The sequence below is a fragment of the Euleptes europaea genome, chromosome 10 (assembly GCF_029931775.1).
Source record: "Euleptes europaea isolate rEulEur1 chromosome 10, rEulEur1.hap1, whole genome shotgun sequence".
Lineage (NCBI taxonomy): Eukaryota > Metazoa > Chordata > Lepidosauria > Squamata > Sphaerodactylidae > Euleptes > Euleptes europaea.
The window spans coordinates 290,829-314,581 of NC_079321.1; the positions used below are offsets into that span (position 1 = coordinate 290,829).

The following is a 23,753-nucleotide window of genomic DNA, read 5'->3' on the forward strand; positions in this document are numbered from 1 at the left end:
AACCGAAAAAGTCACTCTAATCTACTCCAGGAGATATCTATCTGCAGCCAGGCATCTCCTAAGCAAAGCAGTCAACAACCTGAACTAGCCTCATTCTAGCTGTATCTGAAGAAGTGAGCTGTGGCTCACGAAAGCTCATACCCTACCAGAAAATATTTTTGTTAGTCTTTAAGGTGCTACTGGACTCTTGCCCTTCTCTACAACCTCAACTAATTAATCAGTTGGAACGCCCACCCAATAAGGCACAAAATTCCTAAAAGGACCCAGAATCTTAAAACAGCAATTCATGGTTATTAAAGCAAAAGAATTAAACATTAGTGCTTTTTCAGTCCTATGGTATTTGAAGTTTCATTTGGGAGTCAGTATAGGATATGTCGCGGCTTTAACCCTGCTCCCTGATAAGTTGTGTGAAATATTATGACCAGGGTATAAAGCAGAAATAGAGAGAACTTCTTCTTCCTCTCCCAATGATGGAACTCCGTGGCATCCAATGAAGCTGATGGGCAGGAGATTCAGAACGGACAAAAGGAAATACACAATGAGTCATTAAAATGTGAAATTCTCTGCCAGAGGATGTAGCGATGGCCACAGGCAGAGACGGCTTTAAAAGAGAACTAGACAGATTCACAGAGGAGAGGTTGATCAGTGGCTACTAGCCATGGTGACTAAAGGGAACCTCCACATTCAGAGGCAGTCAACCTCTGAATCTCAGCACCAGGAGGCTGCATCAGGAGAAGGCTTCATCCTCTATGCCCTGTTGTCAGACCTCCAGGGTAATTGGTGGGACTGGATGCTGGACTAGATGGGCCCTTCTGTGATCCAGAAGGGCTCTTCTGATGCTCTTAATATGGGCTGCAATCCAGTATTTACTTAGTTGGAAGGAGGGAGATAGAAAACCCCAGGGGAAAATTTTATTGCAGCTTTGTTGGCTTCCTTCAAAGGTAGGAGCCGCTGTAGTGTAGTGTTAGACCCAAACCAGGAAAAAAAAAACATCTTCCATTCCCCTTCTGCCATGGAATACATTGGATGGTCTCGTTCTAGTCACCCACACTTTCTCACAAAGATGTTGCGTGGCTACAAAAGGGTAACTCAGAAGTCTGAGCTCCCGTGAAAGATGTCCAACAACTGCTTTGAATTTCACTTAATGCAAAATTGCCATTATATTAAAATTAACGAATTGGTGTTAGTAAGTGGATGGATGGTGTTAGTAAGTCCTTGGATGGATGTTAGAATCCGTGAGTCCTGAAGGAAAGGGAAGGCGGTAGGAGGTACCCCGCATTAGCCTTTGTTCAATGTTAATTGGTATCCCTGTTTACGCTCTGATAGATTTATGTCATGGCCCATATAAATTGTAATTTCAGTAGTTATTGTGACAGTTATTAGAAGAATTGCCATATGTTGAGTTGTTGGTTATTAGTGATTCCCCCCCCCCCCTGCTCTGTCTGGTGATCTTCTATTGAAGTTGACAGGCTTCAAGGAGCAGAATCCCAAGAGTAGAAAGGGAACAGAGACTGTGGACCCCAGGGGTGGTGTTTTTTGGTTTGTTTTTAACTGTGGTGGTTGGACACCTTTGTGTTCCTGTGATCTAGAGATCATGGAAATTCTGTCCCACAGCTTCCCTTGAGCTGCTCTGCTCTCCACTGAGCACAGACACCTGGAGGGGGGGGGAATCAATTTTGCTCTTGTGATTATAGTACCTCATTAAGAAAGCTTGCAAGTTTCATTTATCGTGAACCGTGAGTCCAATGTGTGCAGACTTCTGTGACCCAGCTATTCAAGTAATCCTTATTAAAACACACGGAGCACCAGGGTCCTCCTGGTTTCTGCTAAAAGTGGACACTGGAGAAAAAGTTATTTTTAACAGATTATTCACAATCCCACCATTCAGTAAATAATCCAGACGCTCCGGAGGATCTTTTCCAGTGATCATAAAAATCAAATGGTTGTTTAAAGTGCCCTGTCATGTGGCAACTAGATAGTCCATTAACCGTGTGGCTCCTCTTGAAGATAACTCGGAAGGCCCAGCTGTATCGTACTGCAACTGCTTATCCCTTTTGGCTGCAGCCAAATCCCTTCGAATTTATTACTCCTGTTATAAGTCAAATATAGAAATGACTGTAGAAATATGATGGCTTATATTTCTGACAGTTCATTCCTGAAGGGGAGGCAGCTGCACCGGGGCTGTGAGCGGCGGAGCAACGGTGCAGCGGGGACCGGCTCCTAAGTAGTTTGCTGCGCTGCAGTCTGCCATGGAAAAATGCAAAAAAGCAGAAAATAAACGGGTGGTGCACAATGGTGTCAGAGCACCGGGGGCCGGGCCAAGCGAGCGGCATGAGTGTGGGGAAATCCAGGGGGTGGGCCACTGCCGAGGTGGGGAGGAGCACGGGTCTGGGTGGTGGATGTGACGGCCGTGTGCCCTACCCCGCTCCAAAGAGTCTTGTGGGAAGGGAGGGGGTGGGCCGTTGGAGGCCAGCAGCGGATGTGGCCAGCTGGCCCCAGATGGGAGATCTCCCGGGGCCAGGCAGGAGAATGGATGGGGGGCATGTCCGCGGGTGGGGCGCCAGCCTCTCCGGCCCACTCGCTGCAAGCCAACATGTGCCCTTGACTCACCAGCCACCCCCCACAAAAGCTTGCAAGTGACAGTGGAGTTGTGGGGTGGGGGTGGGGGTCTGGATGGTGGAAAAGGGTGGGGTTTAGTGTCTGGCTCATTGTTGGGCCAGCGGATCCTGGCTCTGTGTTGACTGGCGCCTGGCTAAAATCATCCCCCCACCAGGGCTGGACACGGGAACAACTCACCTGATCAGGTGAGGCTTGAGCGAAGTTGTGCTTATGAGGAATTACCCGTCAAGCCAGGGGCCGCAGAGCCGTTTCTGGGTCGGCCCCATTGGCCAGTCACATGGTTGGACTCCAGAGCCTGCAGGGAAGCCAATTGCATGGGGCTCAATGGGTCACCTGCTGTAACTTTACGCTGCAAAAAGTGGGCGTTCTGGGGCCGAAAGCCCTTAGGAATGGGACTGCTGCTGGGAATGCTCCCCGTGGATGAAGCCTCTTTTGATGACGGTGGGGCCCTTCTGGTACTGGTGCTCCTAGGATGGTTCTTGCCCCCACCCCATCATGCTGGCCTGACCCCTCTTCAGCTGGCGCCCGTGCTGACCGAGGCAGCGCAAGGGGCATCTGCGCCAGCGCAAGGGGCCCTCTCCCCGCCTCCTAAGCCCAGTTGGCCCCCAGCCTCTGGAGGGAGCTGGAGTCTGCGGTTTGTCCTGAAAGGAAATATTTCCCAGCGCTATAACTCAGGTCTATCAATGTTTGTATAAATGATGGTAGTTAGTTACTTTGTCTTAAGCATGTCAGATCATTTTCTTGTGCAGTAGTAATCTCAGTGCTATCTATATTTTTTGTTTATTTTTGTTATTCTTTGCATCTTTCATCATTATTATTATTTTAAATTAACTTTTCTGGAAATTTTACATCTCTGATTCAAGATGCCGGTTCTCACCTTTAAAGTCCTTCACAATCTAGGACCCAAGTACCACTTCTGCCAATATATCACTTTTGTCCCTCCATCACTGCTTGCCTGCCTGCCTCGCTGTCTGTTAATGGAAGAAGAGGTGCCTTCCACTTGGGTCTGGTCCCAGTTTTATGGAGTGGTTTGCCAGAGAGTGAAGAGGGAACTATCTTGAACAGTCTTCTTGAAATGTCAGGCAGTCCTTTTCCAAAGGCCGCTGTGAGGGTCTCTGTCTTTGTGTCTCTGCTTTCCATCACCTGCTGTGTTATCAGTGAACTCGTAAAAGCAGTTCACACCTTCTGGTCTCAGGCGCCAGGCCTGATGGCCCATGTATCTTCCCCCCCCCCGCTGTTCTTCCTGCCAGTACTCCCTCAGGCCGATGCGGCCTTGGAAGTGTGATAGCCGCCCAGACTTCCTGGGATCTGTCTGATGTTTTGTATTATGCCAAGCTTGTAACTTCCCATAACAATAAGTGTGAACCCCAGTGCCCCAGTGCCCTGGAGTCAATATATTCTGTAAACCCGTATAGCCCCTCACTTGCAACTTTCTACCTGTGCCTGTCTCATCTCCTGAAGGCTTCAATAAATCGATTGTTTCTGTATCAACGTCTGAGCAACTGATTTGGAGAAGCAAACTCAGAGAGGGGGATCTCTCACATTAAGTTGCAAGTCCTTGCCTCTCGGACTGCAGCTGTACCGCTTTGGACAGAATGTCAGCCGACGAGGACACCACCCCTAACCCCGATGCCCCCAAGGAACCGGACGAGCCGGAGAAGCCGGACCCTAAAGAGGAGGGAGCCAAGCCAAAGAAACCGAAGGGTCGCGCCCCCGACCAAGATCGGGACGGACGTCCCCGGGGGCTCACTTATTGGCTGGACTCTCCCAAGGGCTGGTCGCTCTCGCGGACTGCGGCGAAGGATCGCCGGTTGGCCTTCCCCAGCACGGGACTCGAAGGGGACCCGGCCCGCAAAGAGGCCCTCATGGAGGAAGAACGAAAACAGTGGCAGGAAGACCGCCGGGCTATGCAGGAGCAGATGGAGATCATGCAACGCGTAATGGGTGAGATGGCCACGACCCTAGATGCGCTGAAATTGCAACCTCCAGCCGGTGCTCCCCCAGACGGGGCGCCAGTAGTTCCGCCCGCAACCCCTGCCCCCCCGGCCCGTCGGGACCTGAAAGTCACGTATGACGGGTCGGGAGACCAGTTGACCTTTTTTATGGTCCAAGTAGACATTTTTATGCGGGAACAAGGCCGAACCTTCGTTTCTGAGGAGTCCCGGGTGCAGTACGTGGCTTCCTTACTGCAAGGGGAGGCGGCTGCCTGGATGGTGTTGCAGTATGAACTCCGCTCGCCGGTGCTGCGAACCCTGGACGAGTTCATGGTAGCACTCCGAAACCGTTTTGAGGACCCGACTCTAGGTGAGCGGGCTAAAGCCTCCCTGATGCAACTGCGCCAAGGGACTAAGTCGGTGGCGCAGTATGCAAGTGAGTTCCAGTCACTGGCTAGCCGAATTCTGGACTGGAGTGAGGCTACCTTGGTACAATGTTTCAGGGAGGGTCTCAACCCAGACCTCCAACATTGGGCCTTCATGCAAGGGAACCCCCCGGATGTGGAAGGTTGGGTTCGCCATGCTGCTGACATCGAGAATCGCAAACAACTCCTGAACTTGTCCAAGCAACGGATTGGGCGAGACCCCAGGCCCCGGGGTGACCGTGGCCGGGAACTCCGGCAAGGGGGTGGCGGGGTCCTCTCGGCCGCGGAACGCCGCAAGCGGTTCGAGGCCGGCGTCTGCCTGATCTGCGGGGGAAAGGGTCACTTTGCATCGCAATGCCCCTCTCGCTCAGGCCGTCCGACCCCTCCCCGCCAAACCCAGGCCGAGCCGACGAAACCGGCCGCCGACAGCCAGCCTCGCCGCAGAAGTGGACCACTGAGCCGGCGCTCCGGCGCACCCTCCGCTCTCCACGCACGTCCCCAGGATGGGGCATCCGACTCTACGGTCCCATCGGGGTCCCGGATTACAAATACCGTCTTTGATTCGGACGGCTCCCCGGAGGCCACTACCCCGTCCCCCTCTTCCAGCGAGGAGGAAGAGTGGGAACAGCCGGCAAAAAACGCCGTCGGTCTGCTGTAGAGGGGGCTCCGCAGCAGACCGTCCCTATCGTTGTGCAAGGAGCTCCACCGATGGTAAGCGCCCAAGAGGACAATGTATTTGTGCGTGTCCATCTGTCCCTACCCAAAGGGGGTCCCCCGTTAGAGGTCCCCGCGTTGGTCGACTCGGGGTGTGCCCGCACCATGATAAATGAGGAAACTGCCAAGAAGTTGGGTGTCCGGCGCAAGCGGCTTCCGGGACCCCTCCGTTTTTCCCAAATGGACGGGAGTGACTTTAAACGGGGCCCGGTGACCCACAGAACTGCAGCCGTGATTATGTCCGTGGGGGAACATTGGGAACGGTTGTATTTCACTATCGCCCCTATTGTAACCCCTGTGGTGTTAGGGATGAACTGGTTAAGGGGGCACAATCCCTCCATTGATTGGGTTAAACGGGTGCTTTCCTTCCCCGAAAACCCCTGTGGGTTGCATGACAAGGAACGGGTACTCAGGACTCCAGCCGCCGCACTGGTAGGGTCCCCCGCCCCAGTCTCTCCTCAATTACCCTCTGAGTACTCGCAATTTACTGATGTTTTTGATGTTAGAGAGTGCGACGAACTGCCTCCCCACAGAGAAACGGACTGTGCCATCGAGATTGTAGGGGAAGGCAAACTGTCTAAGGGAAAGGTTTACCCCATGAGCCCTAGTGAAAAGACAGTGTTGCGAGACTATCTGGATGTCAATCTGGCGAGGGGTTTCATACGCCCCTCCAAGGCTCCTTATTCAGCCCCAGCTTTCTTTGTAAAGAAAAAGACGGGAGATTTAAGACTGTGTATTGACTTTCGCAGACTGAACGCAGTCACCCAGTCTAATGCTTACCCCCTCCCTCTTATTCCTGACCTTCTAGCACAATTAAAGGAGGGCCGAATCTTCACCAAACTGGACTTGGTAGAAGCCTACCACCGCATTCGCATCAAAGAAGGAGATGAACCCAAAACGGCCTTTTCCAGTTGTTTTGGGATGTTTGAGTACCTAGTCATGCCGTTCGGACTTTCGGGGGCTCCGAGTGTCTTTATGCAATTAATTAATGAGGTTTTGCATGATTTACTGTTTCGGGGGGTGGTGGTATTTCTCGATGACATCCTTATTTACTCTGAAACCATGGAAGACCATGTGCGCCTAGTGCGAGAGGTGCTCCAGCGGCTGCGGGAGCACAAACTGTATGCTAAGGTGTCCAAATGTGAATTCCACCAACCCTCCATTACATTTCTGGGGTATGTGATCTCCCACCAAGGGTTGGAAATGGACCCCGCCAAGGTCCAGGCAGTGCGGGACTGGGAACCCCCCACTACCCGCCGCCAACTTCAGCAGTTTTTGGGGTTTGCCAATTTTTACCGGAACTTCATTCCTAACTTTGCCCAAGTTGCGCTTCCCCTCACTGCCCTGTTGCGTACCAAGGACAAGGGGGCTAGCGCCGCGCTTCCCTCAGCCCGTTTGCAATGGTCCCCCCAGTGCCAGCTAGCTTTTGAACGTTTGAAGCTACTTTTTTCATCCGAACCCGTTTTGGCTCACCCAGATTGCACCAAGCCTTTTGTGGTGCAAGTGGATGCCTCGGATGTAGCCATGGGCGGGGCCCTATTGCAGAGGGATGAGGGGGGACGGTTGAGACCATGCGCCTACTTCTCCAAGAAGTTTTCCCAGTCTGAAATCAACTGGGCCATTTGGGAGAAGGAGGCAGCAGCGGTCAAACATGCCCTTACCATATGGCGACACTTCTTGGAAGGGGCCGAACTGCCATTCGAAGTGTGTACCGATCACAAGAATCTTGAGGCCCTCAAGGGGGCTAGAAAACTCAATGCCAAACAGGTTCGGTGGGCCCAATTTTTCGCTAAGTTCCGGTTCACTCTCAGACATGTCCCTGGCAAAGAAAATGCCCTAGCCGACGCTTTGTCACGACTTCCCCAGTATCGCAACGATTTCGATCGCCCAGTCGACTCCCTGTTCACTCCCGAGCAGCGAGGGGAAGTTCCTAGCTTAGCCGTCACCACCCGGTCCCAAGCCCGACCACCGGAGACCCCCCCTACACTCAAAGGCATCCCGGAAGCCTTCCAACAGCGACTCCGGGACGCCTCCTTGCAGGAGGAGGAGCATCATCTCCTCCCCACTGGTCTGGAACGTACCAACACTTGGTGGGTGCAAGGGGGGAAACTGTACGTCCCCTCCTCTCTTCGCAAGGAAGTATTGGGACTTGTACATGGTGCCAGGCTAGCGGGTCATTTTGGTTTCATAAAAACGCTTCACCTGGTTCGAAGACAATTCTGGTGGCCCGGTATGAGATCTGATGTAGAGTTGTATGTGCGCAGCTGCCCCACCTGCGCCACAGCCAAGAAACGGATGGGAAAACCCCCAGGGCTTCTCAAACCGCTTGAGAGCCCCTCCCGTCCCTGGGAAGTCATCGCCATGGATTTTATCACCGACCTACCTCCGAGTCGGGGAAAAACGGTTCTTTGGGTTATCACAGACCTCTTTTCCAAACAGGTTCACTTCGTTCCATGTGCAGGCCTTCCTTCAGCCCAGGGCTTAGCTAAACTGTTCATCACACACGTCCTCAGGCTACACTCGATCCCGAGGAAGGTCCTCTCCGACAGGGGGGTCCAGTTTGTTGCCAAATTCTGGCGGGCCTTCCTAAAGTTAATGGGAGTGGAAGAGCAGGGCCTTTCTTCCGCCTATCACCCCCAAACGGATGGTCAAACAGAACGAGTAAATGCGGTGGTAGAATGTTATTTGCGTTGCTATGTAAATTTCCACCAGGACGACTGGGTCGACCTGCTGCCATTTGCCGAATATGCGTATAACAATGCGCCTCATTCCTCTACCGGCTTTAGTCCCTTCCAAGTTATATACGGGACGGATTTCGGCCCTTTCGGTTCTGCCCCCGTCTCGCCAGAGCTCCAGTCTACCCCTGACCTTCAGGAGTGGATTCAGGTGGTTAAATCCACCTGGCCATGGTTGCTCAAAAATCTGGAAAGGGCAAAAAGCAAGTACAAGGAACAAGCAGACATACACCGGTCTCCGGGATGGGAACTCAAGGTGGGGGAGCAAGTCTATCTGTCCACCAAAAACCTCCGCTCTCTTCGCCCCTGCAAAAAACTGAGCGACCGTTATGTGGGACCTTTCCCCATTACCAGAGTAATCAACGAGGTTACTGTGGAACTGGACCTCCCAAAAACTCTGAAAGGAGTCCATCCAGTCTTTCATATAAGCCTCCTCAAACCCTATGTGGCAGCCCCCCAGTTCCACCCCCCTCCCGCACACGAGATTCCTACCGTAGTAGGAGGGGACACCCATTTGGAAATATCCAAGGTTTTAGACTCCAAATGGAAGAAAGGGAAACTGTTTTACTTTGTTCGCTGGAACAACCTTGGCTCCGCTCATGACGAATGGGTGGCCGCACCCCACATGGCGGCTCCTCGCTTAGTCCGGGAATTCCACCTTGCTTATCCCGATAAGCCTCGTCCTCTCGGGGACCCCGGGGGGGGGCCTTAAGGGGGGCAGAATGTGAGGGTCTCTGTCTTTGTGTCTCTGCTTTCCATCACCTGCTGTGTTATCAGTGAACTCGTAAAAGCAGTTCACACCTTCTGGTCTCAGGCGCCAGGCCTGATGGCCCATGTATCTTCCCCCCCCCCGCTGTTCTTCCTGCCAGTACTCCCTCAGGCCGATGCGGCCTTGGAAGTGTGATAGCCGCCCAGACTTCCTGGGATCTGTCTGATGTTTTGTATTATGCCAAGCTTGTAACTTCCCATAACAATAAGTGTGAACCCCAGTGCCCCAGTGCCCTGGAGTCAATATATTCTGTAAACCCGTATAGCCCCTCACTTGCAACTTTCTACCTGTGCCTGTCTCATCTCCTGAAGGCTTCAATAAATCGATTGTTTCTGTATCAACGTCTGAGCAACTGATTTGGAGAAGCAAACTCAGAGAGGGGGATCTCTCACAGCCGCTCTGTTGAAATTGCTGCCTTTCCCATTTCACTGTAAAGATTTTGATGTTCTTTGGGTTGTGTCTTCATTGGATTGTGTTGTTAGCCTGACATGAAAATCTGTGCTTGTGTGTCTCTATGATGGCATGTCCCGTTAATTTAATTGTTGGGCCTGTTTTAGGAGCTGCCTTCAGCCTATTTTTGGAAAGGTAGAATATAAACTTTCAAACCGAAAAAAAGTCTTATAGTCACTACAGCCAGATAAAAACTCTCTTTTGAGTTGTGACATTCATCACCTCAAACATATGAGGAATAGTTTACCATTCAGCCAATTCTTACGACTCAGAAGAAATTGCTCAAATATTTACAGTGTCAAAAGGAATGCTTCCGTTCTTAAGCACAATTTAACTAGTAGGGCTTACCCAAATCACATATTACAGTCCACTTATTTGAAAGCCTTGGCATCAGATAGGAAGAAATTACTAATGAACTAAATAAAAACCGCTTGTGATCAGATTGTATGTAGTCTTTCTTATGATAATATAAATGTGGCATAAAAATAGTGTTTGTAAAAACTGGTATTTGCTTAAAAATATTCCTTCATGCAATAAGAAACCCATGATTGCTTTTAGGAGGACTAAGAATTTGAGGGAACATCTGGTTCATAGCAACACTCAGAAATGTGTAAGTCTTCAAGGGATCTTACCTGGCACTAATCCTCCTCAGGGGCCATTTTGCCTGTGGAAATTGTAATTGCTATAAACCAACATGTAATAGGAAATACTTTACCAACCCTTTAGATAAGAAAAAAAATATATACTAAAGAATTTTACAACATGCAACTCTGCACAGGTTATATATGGTCATCTGGTGCCCCTGCAATAAATTTAATGTTGGAAAGACAACAAGGGCTTTAAGACCTCATATAACAGAACATAAAAACAATATAAAATTGAAAAGAACAAGTGCCCCATTAGCAAAACACTTTATTGAAAATAATCATGATCCTTCTGAGTTGGCATTTTGGGCAGTACAAAAAATACTTGGAAAAAAAGAAAAGTTGCTACTGAAAAAAGAAGCAGATTGGATTGTTAGACTTCATCCCCTGACACCCAAAGGGTTAAATTTACCCTTAGAATCACATTAGCTTTCGTAAATTAGGGAGAGAGAGAGAGAGAGAGGCTCTTCCTTGACTAGGCGCTGGTCTATAGAAAGGGTCTTTCATGAGCAGCATCTTGCTGATTTGAAGGATTCCTGCAATAACTAAAGGTTGGCAGCGCTCATTTAGATACAAATATGTTTTTTTTAAATAAAATGGAGCTAAAACCTGTCACGTGCCACATGCAGCCGTATCTTCTCTCTCTCTCACTTAGGAGGATTTTTTTCTTTTTTTCTTTTTCCTCTGTGTAATTTCAAGGACAAATAAGCTCTGGCAGTTTTGTACATGGTAGAGTTTGTATTCTGACTTTTAATTTGCCTGTATAATTTTAACCAATAACTATTTTTATAAACTCAGTAATGTATTACATATTGTACATTGCAGATTCCCCTGAAGAATCCTTTTGGGCAAAATGCTTAGGGAATTTCTATTCTGAGTAATACAAATTTTTTAACCTGTTTTGCACCATTGGCCTTGGCCTTATTTTTATCTCGCTACTGGTGCAACTCTTTTATTTCTCTTTATTACAAAGCAAAACATTTCAAGTCCATATTTAAACTATACAATATGGTGTAAAGTCATAGGATTGGATCCTGCCAACTTTTGCATCCAGCCTTGTCCGATTCCCCTCTTAGTTACAGCATTCACCCCACGTAGCTTTTGTCCACAGGGGTCCCATGTAGGGTTGCCAGCTCCGGGTTGGGAAATATCTGGAGATTTTGGGGGTGGAGCCTGAGGAGGGTAAGGCTTGGAGAGGGGAGGGACTATGCCATAGAGTCCAATTGCCAAAATGGCCATTTTCTCCAAGTAGGGTTGGCAGGTCCCTCTCTGCCACTGGTGGGAGGGTTTTGTGGCAGAGCCTGAGGAGGGCGGGGTTTGGGGAAGGGAGGGACTTCAGCGCCATAGAGTCCAATTGCCAAAGCAGCCATTTTCTCCAGGGGAACTGATTTCTATCGCCTGGAGATTAGGTGTAGTAGCGGGTGATCTCCAGCCCCCACCTGGAGGTTGGCATCCTGGAGGTGGGAAACCCAGCATAGCCCTTTTGGGGGGTCAGAGGGAGCCTATTAGGACTCGTTTGCCAGCAGAAAAGCTGGAGGGATTCAGCGCGTCAGGTGGGGCGCGCCAGGCTGCCCACCTCACTGGGGCCGTGTTTGCAGCTGCTTAGCAACCCTGTTCCCTTGGCTGTCGGTTCTTTACAGCGTTAACTCTCGTGCAGCAAACGCAGCAGACTTTCTGTCCCTGGCTGGGTGGAAAAGGCGACTAAGTTCAAATTCTGACAAGCTTCCGCCTTGGTCTGTCTGCATGAGGGTGTTTCTTTGTACTGAGACTCCAGTAGCGAAGGAATAGTGGTGTAATTTTGTCAGCTGGAGTGATAATGAATTCAGTGAGTCAGTCTTCCACTTAAAATGAGGCAGATGCACGTTACATAAAAAATGTAACTACCCAAGGAAGAGTCTTCCCGCTCTGCTTGGTGCCGGCCCCACACCGTCTTCGTGGCAAAGTCTCAGGGGTTCAGCAGCCCTGCAAAACAGGCGGGACAGGCGGGGCGGCAGCCAGTCGGAGGCCTGGGAACCCACTGGGGGAACCAAGCGGTTTCATATTTTAAGTTCACATGGCCAGACTGGTGCATTTTGCCTTTCCTTTGGTAACGTAGTCTCAAGCAATTCCCGTTAGGAGAACTGCACTTTCCTACAACGATGCTCTGAGATAAAGCGTAAGGTAGGGACATGACCTTGCCCTGTTTGTCCATACTCATGGTTCTGCTTACAGATTAATTGCATTTACAGCTCTGTCTTGAGATATGTGCCCACGGGGTTATCTCATTGGGACTGAGACAACTGATTCTCCGGTACAAGATTGGATTACTACTTGGATTAGGCAAACACGGGCCGTTTATAGCTCCTCCAGAGAGTCACGCCTTGTCGTTTGGATAGTTTCTCCTGCAGCTATTCTGATTCTGTTTCTTCCTATATCCTGGGTCAGGCATGATGACGGACCCAACCAATAATCTGACGAAGGGGGTTTTGACTCTTGAATGCTTATACCCCCCCCCCAAAAAAAAATCTTGGGTGCTTGCTGGACTCGAACCCAACCCGACCCTTAAGGGATCACATTGTGCATCGGTTGCCATCATTACCTTGTTGGCTGCCAGTGCAGGACGACATAGCGTCACAGAGAGGAAGGGAGGGATGTGGGGGGCGAGGGGCCAGGCGGTTTTTTCAAAAACCTGGAATGTGGAGAGGAAGACGAGTAAGGGGTTTGCTGGCTTGAATATGCGTGTAACAAAACAAGAACCGGCACGGTGACCAAGTTTTGTTGCTCAACTACTCTCAGCACAAAAACTCTTTTTTTTTTTTACTTCGGCTTTAATATGCGTAGCTGAGTTTGTTATCTTTTATTATTATTATCTGTAACGGTATGTAAATTTGATTGATATTTTTTTCTTTTTATTTCCCCCAATTTTAGGTATGTATGTAATTTTTATGTATAGAATAAAGGTTTTTTTTTTAAAGGAAGTGAGGGCCAAATGAAGTGACAAGCAATCAAATTGGGCTGAAAGTTCACCTGAAAAAAGAAAGAGACATAACAGCACTGCTAAAGGATCCTGAACTAAACTGATCTTTAACTAGCTGCCTTTGTGGAAGGAATTTGTATATGGAAGAACATTAATTCATGGGGTGCACTTCTAATAAAGGGACATAGCCCAGATGCAGGTTTACCACCGTTTGAGAGCCAGTGTGGTGTAGTGGTTAAGAGCGGTGGACTCTAATCTTGGAGAACCAGGTTTGATTCCCCCACTCCTCACTCCTACACATGAACGGTGGACTCTAATCTGGTGGAATGGGTTTGATCCCCCACTCTTCCACGTGAAGCCAGCTGGGTGACCTTGGGCTAGTCACAGTTCTCTCCGAACTCTCTCAGCCCCACCTACCTCACAAGGTGTCTGTTGTGGGGAGAGGAAGGGAAGGGGATTTTAAACTGGTTTGAGACTCCTTTTGGCAGAGAAAATCAGGGTATTAAAAATCAACTCTTCTCTCTCTTCTAGTCAGATTTAGGTATTAATCTACGAGCCATTTCATACGTTATGTTTTCCCAACGAGGGAACTGTGAGGAGCGTGAGTGTTGACAAATTCTGTCTGCCAACGGGTCACGCAGATGCCTCTCTCAGGAAACTCATTCATTGTGTCATTGTAAAATAAATGTTCACAACTTTGCACATGTTATTGAGCGCATTTATTTCCAACATGGGTATTAATACCTCTGTCAAATAATCTTTTCTTGGACTTGCTTCCGATTTCTGATTCGAGGGGGCTAAAAACGTCAGGTGGCAGGCCAGTGGAGCGAGGAGCGTAAGAGTGACAGGTGTGCTTTTCTGAACAATTTGGAAGAAGGGAAATAACGTTGTAGACGTCACAGCTGTATGCTGCCGCTTCACTCTCCTTCTTTAAAAGCTAATTCTGATGCTTTGGGCAAGGTTAATAGAAAAGTGTACTCCCTTGCATGATGCATCCGAGAGAACTCGTCCTCTGGCTTGCTGACAAGAGAGGCATGTAAAAATAAATCACTGCACAGAGCTTTTAATAAACGGCTACTTTTGTGTTGTTTTGTGTCCTGCAGAGGCCACAGGCCCTTCCGTTGTTAATCACCAGGGCCCGACAGAGAGAGGCCGACTTGGCCAGCGGTCAAGGTATTACGGGGCTTCAGAAGGACAGATCGGTTACTCTGAGGGACAGTCAGTGTCACAAAAACCAGATTTGCAACTTGTTATTAGGTTCTTGGCTTACCCGTGGAATTGTGGCTCCGTCATGTTGGGGATTCAAGGCTGCCTTCCTTCAGTCGGAGAAAATGTTCCTTTTTTCACTCCTGATCTTGCCTTTCAGGGATCCCACAGTATTCGAGCGGCATCTTTAGAATACGTCTTGCTGTCGTGCAGAGAGTGAAAATGGCCAAAATGGTGTTCCAAGCACAGTGTTCATCGTCCTCTAACTGGCTTATTATATGACCGCTGATTTTTGGCAACTGCGTGCTCAGTTGATCTGGTTGTCTACGTGAGAGGTGGCCTCTGAGATTTTAATTTGTTAAAAATTAAGATGCTGCATACCACCAGTTTTATCACTAAAGGAGGTGTGGTGTGCTTGCTTTTTGTCCCTATCGTTCAGCATTCGGAGGCCTCTTTCTAACCTGCGTATTATGAAGTGATTCTTTTGCTGGAATAGTGAAACTTGAACCTGTACTCTGAATAATGCATGATAAGAATGAATGCTCAGGGAGCAAAGTATTCCAGTATTCTACTGCAGTAGAACTGTATAATTTGAATGAGATTAAGTGTTTCATACGTTTAGCCTGGAGAGGAGAAGACTGAGAGGGGATATGAGAACCATCTTCAAGCCCTTGAAGGGCTGCCATATGGAGGAGGGTGCTGAGTTGTTTTCTGTTGCTCAAGAAGGTCGGACCAGAACCAGCAGGTTGAAATTAAATCAAAAGAGTTTCTGGCTAAACATTGAAGAACTTCCTGACAGTCAGAGCGGTTCCTCAGTGGAACAGGCTTCCTTGGGAGGTGGTAAGCTCTTCTTCCCTGGAGGTTTTTAAGACGAGGTTAGATGGCCACCTGTCAGCAATGCTGATTCTGTGACCTTAGGCAGGTGATGAGAGGGAGGGCATCTTGGCCATCTTCTGGGCATGGAGTAGGCGTCACTGGGTGTGTATGGAGGGAAGTAGTTGTGATTCCCTGCATTGTGCAGGGGGTTGGACTAGATGACCCTGGTGGTCCCTTCCAACTCTATGATTCTATGATCTTGGCCATCTTCTGGGCATGGAGTAGGGGTCACTGGGGGTGTGGGTGGGGAGGCAGTTGTAAATTTCCTGCATTATGCTGGGGGTTGGACTAGATTACCCTAGTGGTCCCTTCCAACTCTAGGATTCTATACAAGGTTTGGGGGTGGGCGTGAGGGGTTGGGAAATGTGAAGTGTCTTCAAAAGAGCCCAGATGTAATTGGGGGTGGGTGACCTGTGATTGGCTGTTAGCAGCAACTGACGTCCCTCTTGTCCACCTCCCCCGGCACCATTTTATGTTTTCCCTCACCTCATACTAGTTCCGGAGCGGGGGGTGGGTGGGTTGTAGAGTAAGATGACATGACGCCAATGCTTAGCCCACCACATTTCACTCCTTGCTCAGTCATTCTCTGGTCAGAGTTCCTGCAGAGTTTCAGTAAGCGTGGGTCCCCAGACTTGTCCGGGGGCCCCATTTGCATCCTGTGGGGTGGAATGGCAAGCAGGGCTAGGCTCCATGCTCTCGGGGCATGCTGGTGGCACCCGCAGTGGCCCCTGCGCCCAGGTGTCCCTGTTTGGCTGCCACTCCAGGGTCTCCCCTCAGCAGGCTGGTTGAGGGGCGGGGTTTACGTCAGGCGGCAGGTGGGTTGCCCAGTGCCTGGATCCACTGCCCCATGCCAAGCCAAAACTCTACAGCTGTAACCAATAAGACCATGGCCTGTTATACCCTACAAAAGTTGTCATCTCCTTTGTGTGGCCTGGCTTCCAGCCGACCGTTCTCCACTGGGGTTGCAATGATGAACCCCTAATGGCTATCATAAGAGCTGACATTTCAACCCTGCATGGAGGTTGTTGCTTGGAATTGTAAAGTAATCGCTTAACATTAGGAATGTCTGCCAGTTAATCATAATCTTTTTAACCATTTAGTTGACCAAATTTAAATTAATTTGCATACTTCCAAAACCTCATTAAAGGTGCCCTGGTGCATACTGAAATAAGCAGCAAATCATACCTCTTGTTCTTCAGCACTTAGTTAGGAGAAAAGACCTTGCTTAATACTTTCAGTGAGATCCTGATGATTCAATTCAATGATCTTCTCTTTCAGTCTTGTAGATTTGGGCAGCAGAACCCTTGGATTAGAGAGGGCCATGTGGTCCTTCCACCCATGGCCATCCTCTCCAGCTTTATCAAAGGCAGACCTGTGTGTAGATCAGGCCGTTGGAATCATAATCCAAGATTAGTTTTACTGCTATGTTTGCATTATATCCTTCCCTCCTTTGAACATGATTTCTAATAAATCTTGACTTGTGATTCCAAAGGCACACAGGTAGGATGAAGTGGCAGAATTCAGAGAAGGCAGAATGAGAGTCTACCATTTCTGACTGAAAGCATGTGGTTACCTGGATGCCATGTATTAAGACTTCCCTGTAAGTGGAAAACTAGTGTAACATACAAATGGCTAGGCTTGAACTTTTCTCCTTGATATGTTAATTTGTGTGTGTGTGTGTGTGTGTGTGTTTGCAGGGAGTTTCTTGGGTGGGGAAAGATTATGATCACCTTCTCCCATGGTCGGGAGGTGTGGTACAGCCCACATTACCCATGTGTACACCAGGGCAAAGTCTTTCCCCCACCAGTACAGATCCCATGAACATCTGAGTTAATTTCATCAGGCTTTCCTTAGAGCAGTTCAAAAATGACACACAGATTTGTATCTGAAAGCATCTCGGCATTTATGGGTTCTCTGGAAAGCGTAACAAACACGGATGGGGATTTGATTGCTTTCACCAGAACGGAATGCATCTGGCAACAAATGCAGCGGGTTGAAATGCTGACTGTCTTGCTCAGGCATTAAAATACGGTGTGTGTGTGTGTGTGTGTGTGCGGGGGGCTGTCTTTCTTTATTAAGCAGAGGCGGACCCTTTAGTGACCTTGCCCATCTTTTGCCTTTCAGGATCCAAAACTGCGTGAACATCTGGAGACGGGGAACATGGGAGGCAAGCTGGAGAACCGGATGCTGACCATCGTGCACGGCCCCGACCTGGTCAATATATCATACTTGAATTTAGTAGCGGCTCAAGAAGACATTGCGAAGGTAGGGCACAAGCAAATGTTGTGAGTGGTTAAAACTTGGGGAAGAGGTCAATCAAATTCTGCTTTCAAAGGGAAGAGAACTGCTGCTAAGAAGTTGTTTAGGAACAAGGTTAAGATTGATGAGCAGTATCTGGTGGTAGATTCAGGGGAATAATGGTGCCATGCGCGATATAAACCAGGTGTTGGCAGTTTGCTTTCTGAACATGTTATATAAAATACTGAGTTGCCTTCCAAAACATTTTTCAAAGGATGCATTAGGCTTCCCATTTAAAAAATCCTCCCTTTTTTGTCAGCAGCTCATCCGCTTTGTTATGAGTCTGAGACTTTGGGCCATAACTCCGAAGGAAGTGATCGTCATTTTAAGGCACGCCATATTCTGAGATGTGGAAATAATGAAACAAGTTTCGAAGCTAAATGAATTAGGACATGACTTGTGCATTTGGTCTTGCTCCATGTCTTAATGCTCTTAAGCAATACAGCCGTGACAACAACCAGATGGTTGTTAGCCCTGAATTTTCTCTTTTCCCCCATTAATTAGCATTGTACATCTTTATGGATGTGACTGATTGGTTCAGTAACATGTCTTTTTTAAAAAGGCCATAAATTAGGTGAACGTTAGTTAGTACATGAATGGTGTATTTCTCTTTGTGTTTCTTTGTCTCTCTAATCAGGGATCTGCAACTTTTACAGTTAAAGAGCCAAGCTATATCAAATGTCAAGAGATCAATAGAGAGCCAATATCAAACAGACCATTTGCAGAACTGAAGCAATACTATTTAACATTACTGATAACTGACATGTTGATTAAAAATCCACAATTTTTCTGCAGCCGAAATGCTGTTTGTTGTGAGTTTGTTATTAAGAAGTTGCATTCACAAGATCTTTCAATAAGTAATAAATTATACTCAAGAGCATTTTGTGTGATTGGTTTAGTGTACCGGCCATAAGTCAGTGCATGGTTCACCCTTGGATTACGGACAGCAGTTTATCTCCCTCATTTCCTTTCCTGTAAAGCATATCTGTAATCCCAAAAATGCTTCACTTTTGTTCCCTTCAAATGCTGGTTACCCACAGCATCCCACCTGCCCCTCCAATGTACTTTGAATTTTTTTAAGAGCCGTATTTGGTTCTGTGCTGAGCCGCATTTAACCCCTGGAGCCACATAGTTTACAGAACCCTGCCTCAGACTACTATGATGTGGTACTAAATTGTGGATTGCTGTGCAGTTTTAGTTGTGCAGATGTTGTGAGAATACCTTTACCCTTTGCACTAGGCTTCTTCCCTGTTTCATGGGAGGGCAGATTAAGTTCCAATTGCCATATCTTTCTAGTAATTAGGATGTGGGAGTATGTGTATGTACCATGTGTCAGGTTTCTAGCTCATAGGTACATGGAGTAACAATTTCAGTAGTCTTCTGAATAAAGCACCACCACGAGGGTGGGTATGCCTTTCGTTCGCATGTTTTGCTTTCTTGCTGCGCCCTGTCACTGCTGGGTGGGGATGATGGACAATCTATTTTAGGCAGGTTGGAGGAGCCAGGGCCGCTCAGAGGGAGGCATTGAAGGTAAAAAATCCCCAAGGGTGTGGTGGGTCGCTTTGGAGGCCTCAGAAGCTGGGGAGGGGGCGCCTCTTCTTCTTTTCAGGCAAGAGACTGGAAACCCTTAGCACAGAGCCTGTGAATCTGCTTGGATAGCTTAGATCTCATGGCTTCCGCAACATCTACAAACCTCTCTAGGAATCCCCAAAAATCTGTAACTTGAAACCTTTCCTTGACCTAAAAAATCATAGCAAATACCGCCTTACCCCAAGAGCGTTTCCTGTTAACCAGAGGGTTAAGCTAAGAGAGTCTGAATTCCTACAGTAGAAAAGAGCCAGAGTCCAGTAGCACCTTAAAGACTCACAACATTTCTGGCACGGGATGAGCTTTTGTAAGCCACAGCTCACTTGTATCTGAAGAAGTGAGCTGTGACTCACGGAAGCTCATCCCCTGCCAGGAATTTTGTGAGGCTTTAAGGTGCTCCTGGACTCTGGCTCTTTTCTACAGACAGACAGACAGGCCTTAGAGAGGGGCCGTGGCTCAGTGGTAGAGCATCTGCTTGGCATGCAGAAGGTCCCAGGTTCAATCCCCAGTGGCATCTCCAGTTGAAGGGACCAGACAAGGAGGTGATGTGAAAGACTTCCTCGGCCTGAGACCCTGGAGAGCCGCTGCCGGTCTGAGTAGACAGTACTGACTTTGATGGACCAAGGGAGGTCTGATTCAGTAGAAGGCAGCTTCGTGTGTGTGAACGCGGCTCCCCATCGTGAATTCCTACAGAGGCTTTTCCCTACTCGGCTCCCTGAAGTATTATTGCTGAGCTCCCGCCCTCCCTCCTGCAATATAAGTGTGCGCTGAAGATATCAGTTTCTGTGGTTTGCCGTGCTGAGAGGGGGTAATGAAGGAGAAATAGGTCCCACAGAGAGCAGCTGAGGCTTTCACGTCTCTCACTGCTTGCGCACCTCCCGCCTCTCTGTCTCTGTTTCTTCTCTCTCCCCCTTTCCTTCTTAATTTTGGGCTTCTTTACTTTTGTGACTGAGGGCCCACCAGGCCCTCTTTGACCCAGGGCTCAAGGGGGGTCTTGGGGGCAGCCGCAGAAGGGGGACGACGACGACTGGTGGCGCTCTCCTCACCCCCCTTGGCCCTCTTCCACAGCTGTGTGCCACATCCCTCCACAGCCATGCATGCGATTGCCCTGAAAAGGACTCTGGCTGTAGTCCTGCAGCTGCTGACCCAGTGTGGTTGTGTGTCCTTTCTGCTGGAAAAGGAGGGGGGAAACTCCATTAGTCTGAATCTGGATGCGTCACTGAGCTCATTTAAAGGGAGCGACAGTAACACGCATCAAAAGCACAATGATAATGGTGATGTATTGCTCTCATCATCTGCTGATGTACACTTTGACCTGCCATAAAAATGACAACCTATGTTAAATGCAGCTTTTGAGCAGATAAATTCCATTATTTAAAGTTTTGCGGTTTGTTTCCAGTGACAGAGCATAAAATGGTGGTGGTGGAAAATGCTGCCAAGTCACGACCGACTTACGGTGTCCCCTCATGGGGTTTTCAGGGCAAGTGACATTCAGGGGTGGTTTGCCAACGCCTGCCTCTGTGTAGCAACCCTGGTGGTCTCCTATCCAAGTAGAAATTGGGCTGCCCCTGCTTAGTTTCCAAGATCTGACGAGTCTGGGCCCGCATGCACCATCCCAGTCTGAGCGGAAGCATAAAATAGCTTCCAGTTATTCACCTTGGCTGCTCACCTTGACTTCTGGAGGGCTTTATGTCCCTGGACACCAAGGGAGCCATGTGACGCTTGGCTAGCCACCACACCTGCCCACAGTACCAGAGTCTAACCCAGTGACCCCCAGTGTGGTGGCCGTGTCTTCTGGTGCACAATTTGCTCCCTCCCGAGCGAACCTCAGCTTTCCTCCTTCCCTTTGGAGCGGTAGGTGCATCAGGAACGTCCAGGAGGCATCGCCTGTCTGCCTGTTTGCAGGAAGCGCCTCCCAGCCACGCAGAAGCAGCTGTTTTCGTTCCAGGAGGCTGTTCAGCTTGGAACCTCCCTATATGTTTTCTGTTGTCCCAGAAGGTCGGACCAGAACCAACTGGGTGAAATTAAATTAAAAGAGTTTCCGTCTAGACATTAGGAAGAATTTTCTAATAGTTAGAGCGGTTCCTCAGTGGAACAGGCTTCCTCGGGAGGTGGTGAGCTCTCCTTCCCTGGAGGTTTTTAAGAAGAGGTTAGACTAGATGACCCTGGTGGTCCTGGTTGGACTAGATGACCCTGGTGGTCCCTTCCAACTCTAGGATTCTATGATATGCAGAAACTGGACTTGGCCCTCACTCTGTGTAGCCAAAATTCCCAAAGTGTGCAAAGGTTCAACAAGGTGGGGGACCCCTGGCTTAACCTGTATGGGAGTCCTCTTATAATCATAGAATCATAGAATCATAGAGCTGGAAGGGACCACCAGGGTCATCTAGTCCAACCCCCTGCACAATGCAGGAATTTCACAACTACCTCCCCCACACACCCCCAGTGACCCCCTACTCCATGCCCAGAAGATGGACAAGGTGCCCTCCCTCCCATGAACTGCCTAAGGTCATAGAATCAGCCTTGCTGACAGATGGCCATCTAGCCTTTGCTTAAAAACCTCCAGGGAAGGAGAGCTCACCACCTCCTGAGGAAGCCTGTTCCACTGAGGAACCGCTCTGTTAGAAAATTCTTCCTAATGTCTTTACAATCAGTGTGGCAGAAGGTATGCTTGGGTAATACCTGGAATTTCACTTCTTGACACAAGGATTAGAGTTGACATGCAGGTGAGCAGATAGGACTTGTGGGGGGGGGAGCATCTCATCTTCCCTTCCTGCACTGTTTTTTCCTGTTTCTGATTGTCCCCCAAAGCCTCTCTGCTTTTCCTGCTTCCTTCTCTCCTTCATACCCAACCACCAACTTACTTTTGTCTGCCACCCCATCATCAGCCCCCCACCCCGCATCCTCTGCTTGGGTAAACCAACACAGTTGTGTGGTTCTGGCTGCTGGGTCAGGCCCACTTGCATGGCAGGGAACCCACAAGTACTTGTGGGGGGGCACCTCTCTTTTCTTAGGTGGGAAACTGGGTCTGAGTGTTTCTTGGAGCTGTCCTACCCTGCAGGGATGGCCTGTAGCAGGCCACACGTTAGCACTGCTACTCAGGGAAACTCACTAGCAGATCAGATTACACAGCAGCCTCTGTCTGACTGAGAAGGGAGGAGGTCTCACTCAGAGAGCCCAGACTGTGTGCCCTCCTGGAAAGGTTCCCACCATCCCTCTTAGCCCAGAAAACACGGAAACAGATCCATAGCTAAAGCAAGTTCATCCAACAACAGACAGACAGACAGCAATGCAGCAAACCTCCCATTTCCCCAAGAGACCACAGAACAAGTCCTTTCCCAAAGGCCAAGTCCCTTCCACCCCCTAAGGAAGGAAATCATAGAATCGTAGAGTGTGAAGAGACCACCAGGGTCATCTAGTCCAACCCCCTGCACAATGCCACAGAGAAACACACCCACACACAAAGGTTTTACATTTTAATTGTAAGCTGCTTTGGGAGATGATCTTTCTGAAAAGTGCAGTATAAAGTTGTTGAAAAAAGCAACAGTATGCTGAAAAGTTTCCTCTGGGTCTTGACAGAAAGAGGGGGTCAGGGAGGCGCAGTGCAGGGAGGCCCCTATGCAGAGTTACTCCAATGTTTTTCTTTTTCTTTTTTCTTTTCCCCCATCAATTTGCAACCAACTTAGGGCGACCCCTCATGGGGCTTTCAAGGCAAGAGGCGTCTAGAGGTGGTTTGCCAGGGTCTGCCTCCGCAGAGTAACCCTGGACTTCCTTGGAGGTCTCCCGTCCAAGTACAAACCAGGGCGGTCCCTGCTTGAATTCTGAGATCCAAGGTGACCGGGCTCGCCTGGGCTATGCAGGTCAGGGCTATTGCAGTCAAACCCCATTGAAATCAGTTGGTTTAGACTGGAGTAATTTAGCACTGTGACTATGCTAGGAATCTCTGAAAAGCATCTTTTGCTTGGTTAGCCACTGATGGCTTTTAAGTATGCTTTATTTGATTTGTAGTTGCCGATAAAACGGATGTCAAATTAGCAGGGCTTTGCTCAGGCATTCCCCCCCCCTGGGGGGGGGGAGCGAGCTGCCGGCTTTCTGTGCCAGCTTCACAAAGCCATTTATCTCCTCCTCAGCGCCTGCTGGGAACTGCGCTCTGCGTGGGCTCTGATAACTGAGGTTTTCTCCGAGGGGCTCAACTGGCAGCTCGGCGCCCCGCGACTGACTTGCCCGCTTGGCTGTTTGACTTGACGCATAAAAGCTGCGATCAGTAATAGATTTCTTAAAACCAACTGTAATAAGCAACTACATTTAGCCCGAGCTGCTTTGAAAATAATGAGGTTTGCATAGGCAGAACAGTTTGAAGATGCTTTGAAGAACAACTGAGACCCGTCGTTTTCTTGTGGTTTGTCTTTGCATTTCAGGCTTCTCATAATTCACTCCAGAGCCGCTGCCGCCGCCTCCTCCTCGCCATGGGTTTCCGAGCCCTGCACTGGGCATTCTACGGAGATAATTCAGTCTTCTTTCCAGGCTTGGGAGGAAATTA

General features: G+C 49.0%; 1 protein-coding gene across 1 annotated transcript in view; it reads left to right on the forward strand.

The window, feature by feature from the left end:
- Positions 1–17,456: 17,456 nt before the first annotated feature.
- PLCB1 (phospholipase C beta 1) overlaps positions 17,457–23,753 on the forward strand; it is a 195,759-nt gene continuing 189,462 nt past the window's right edge. The window contains exon 1 of the mRNA XM_056856453.1: positions 17,457–17,593. Within this exon, the coding sequence (XP_056712431.1) occupies positions 17,489–17,593 (105 nt within the window). The 5' untranslated portion in view covers positions 17,457–17,488. The remainder of the gene's footprint in view (positions 17,594–23,753) is intronic.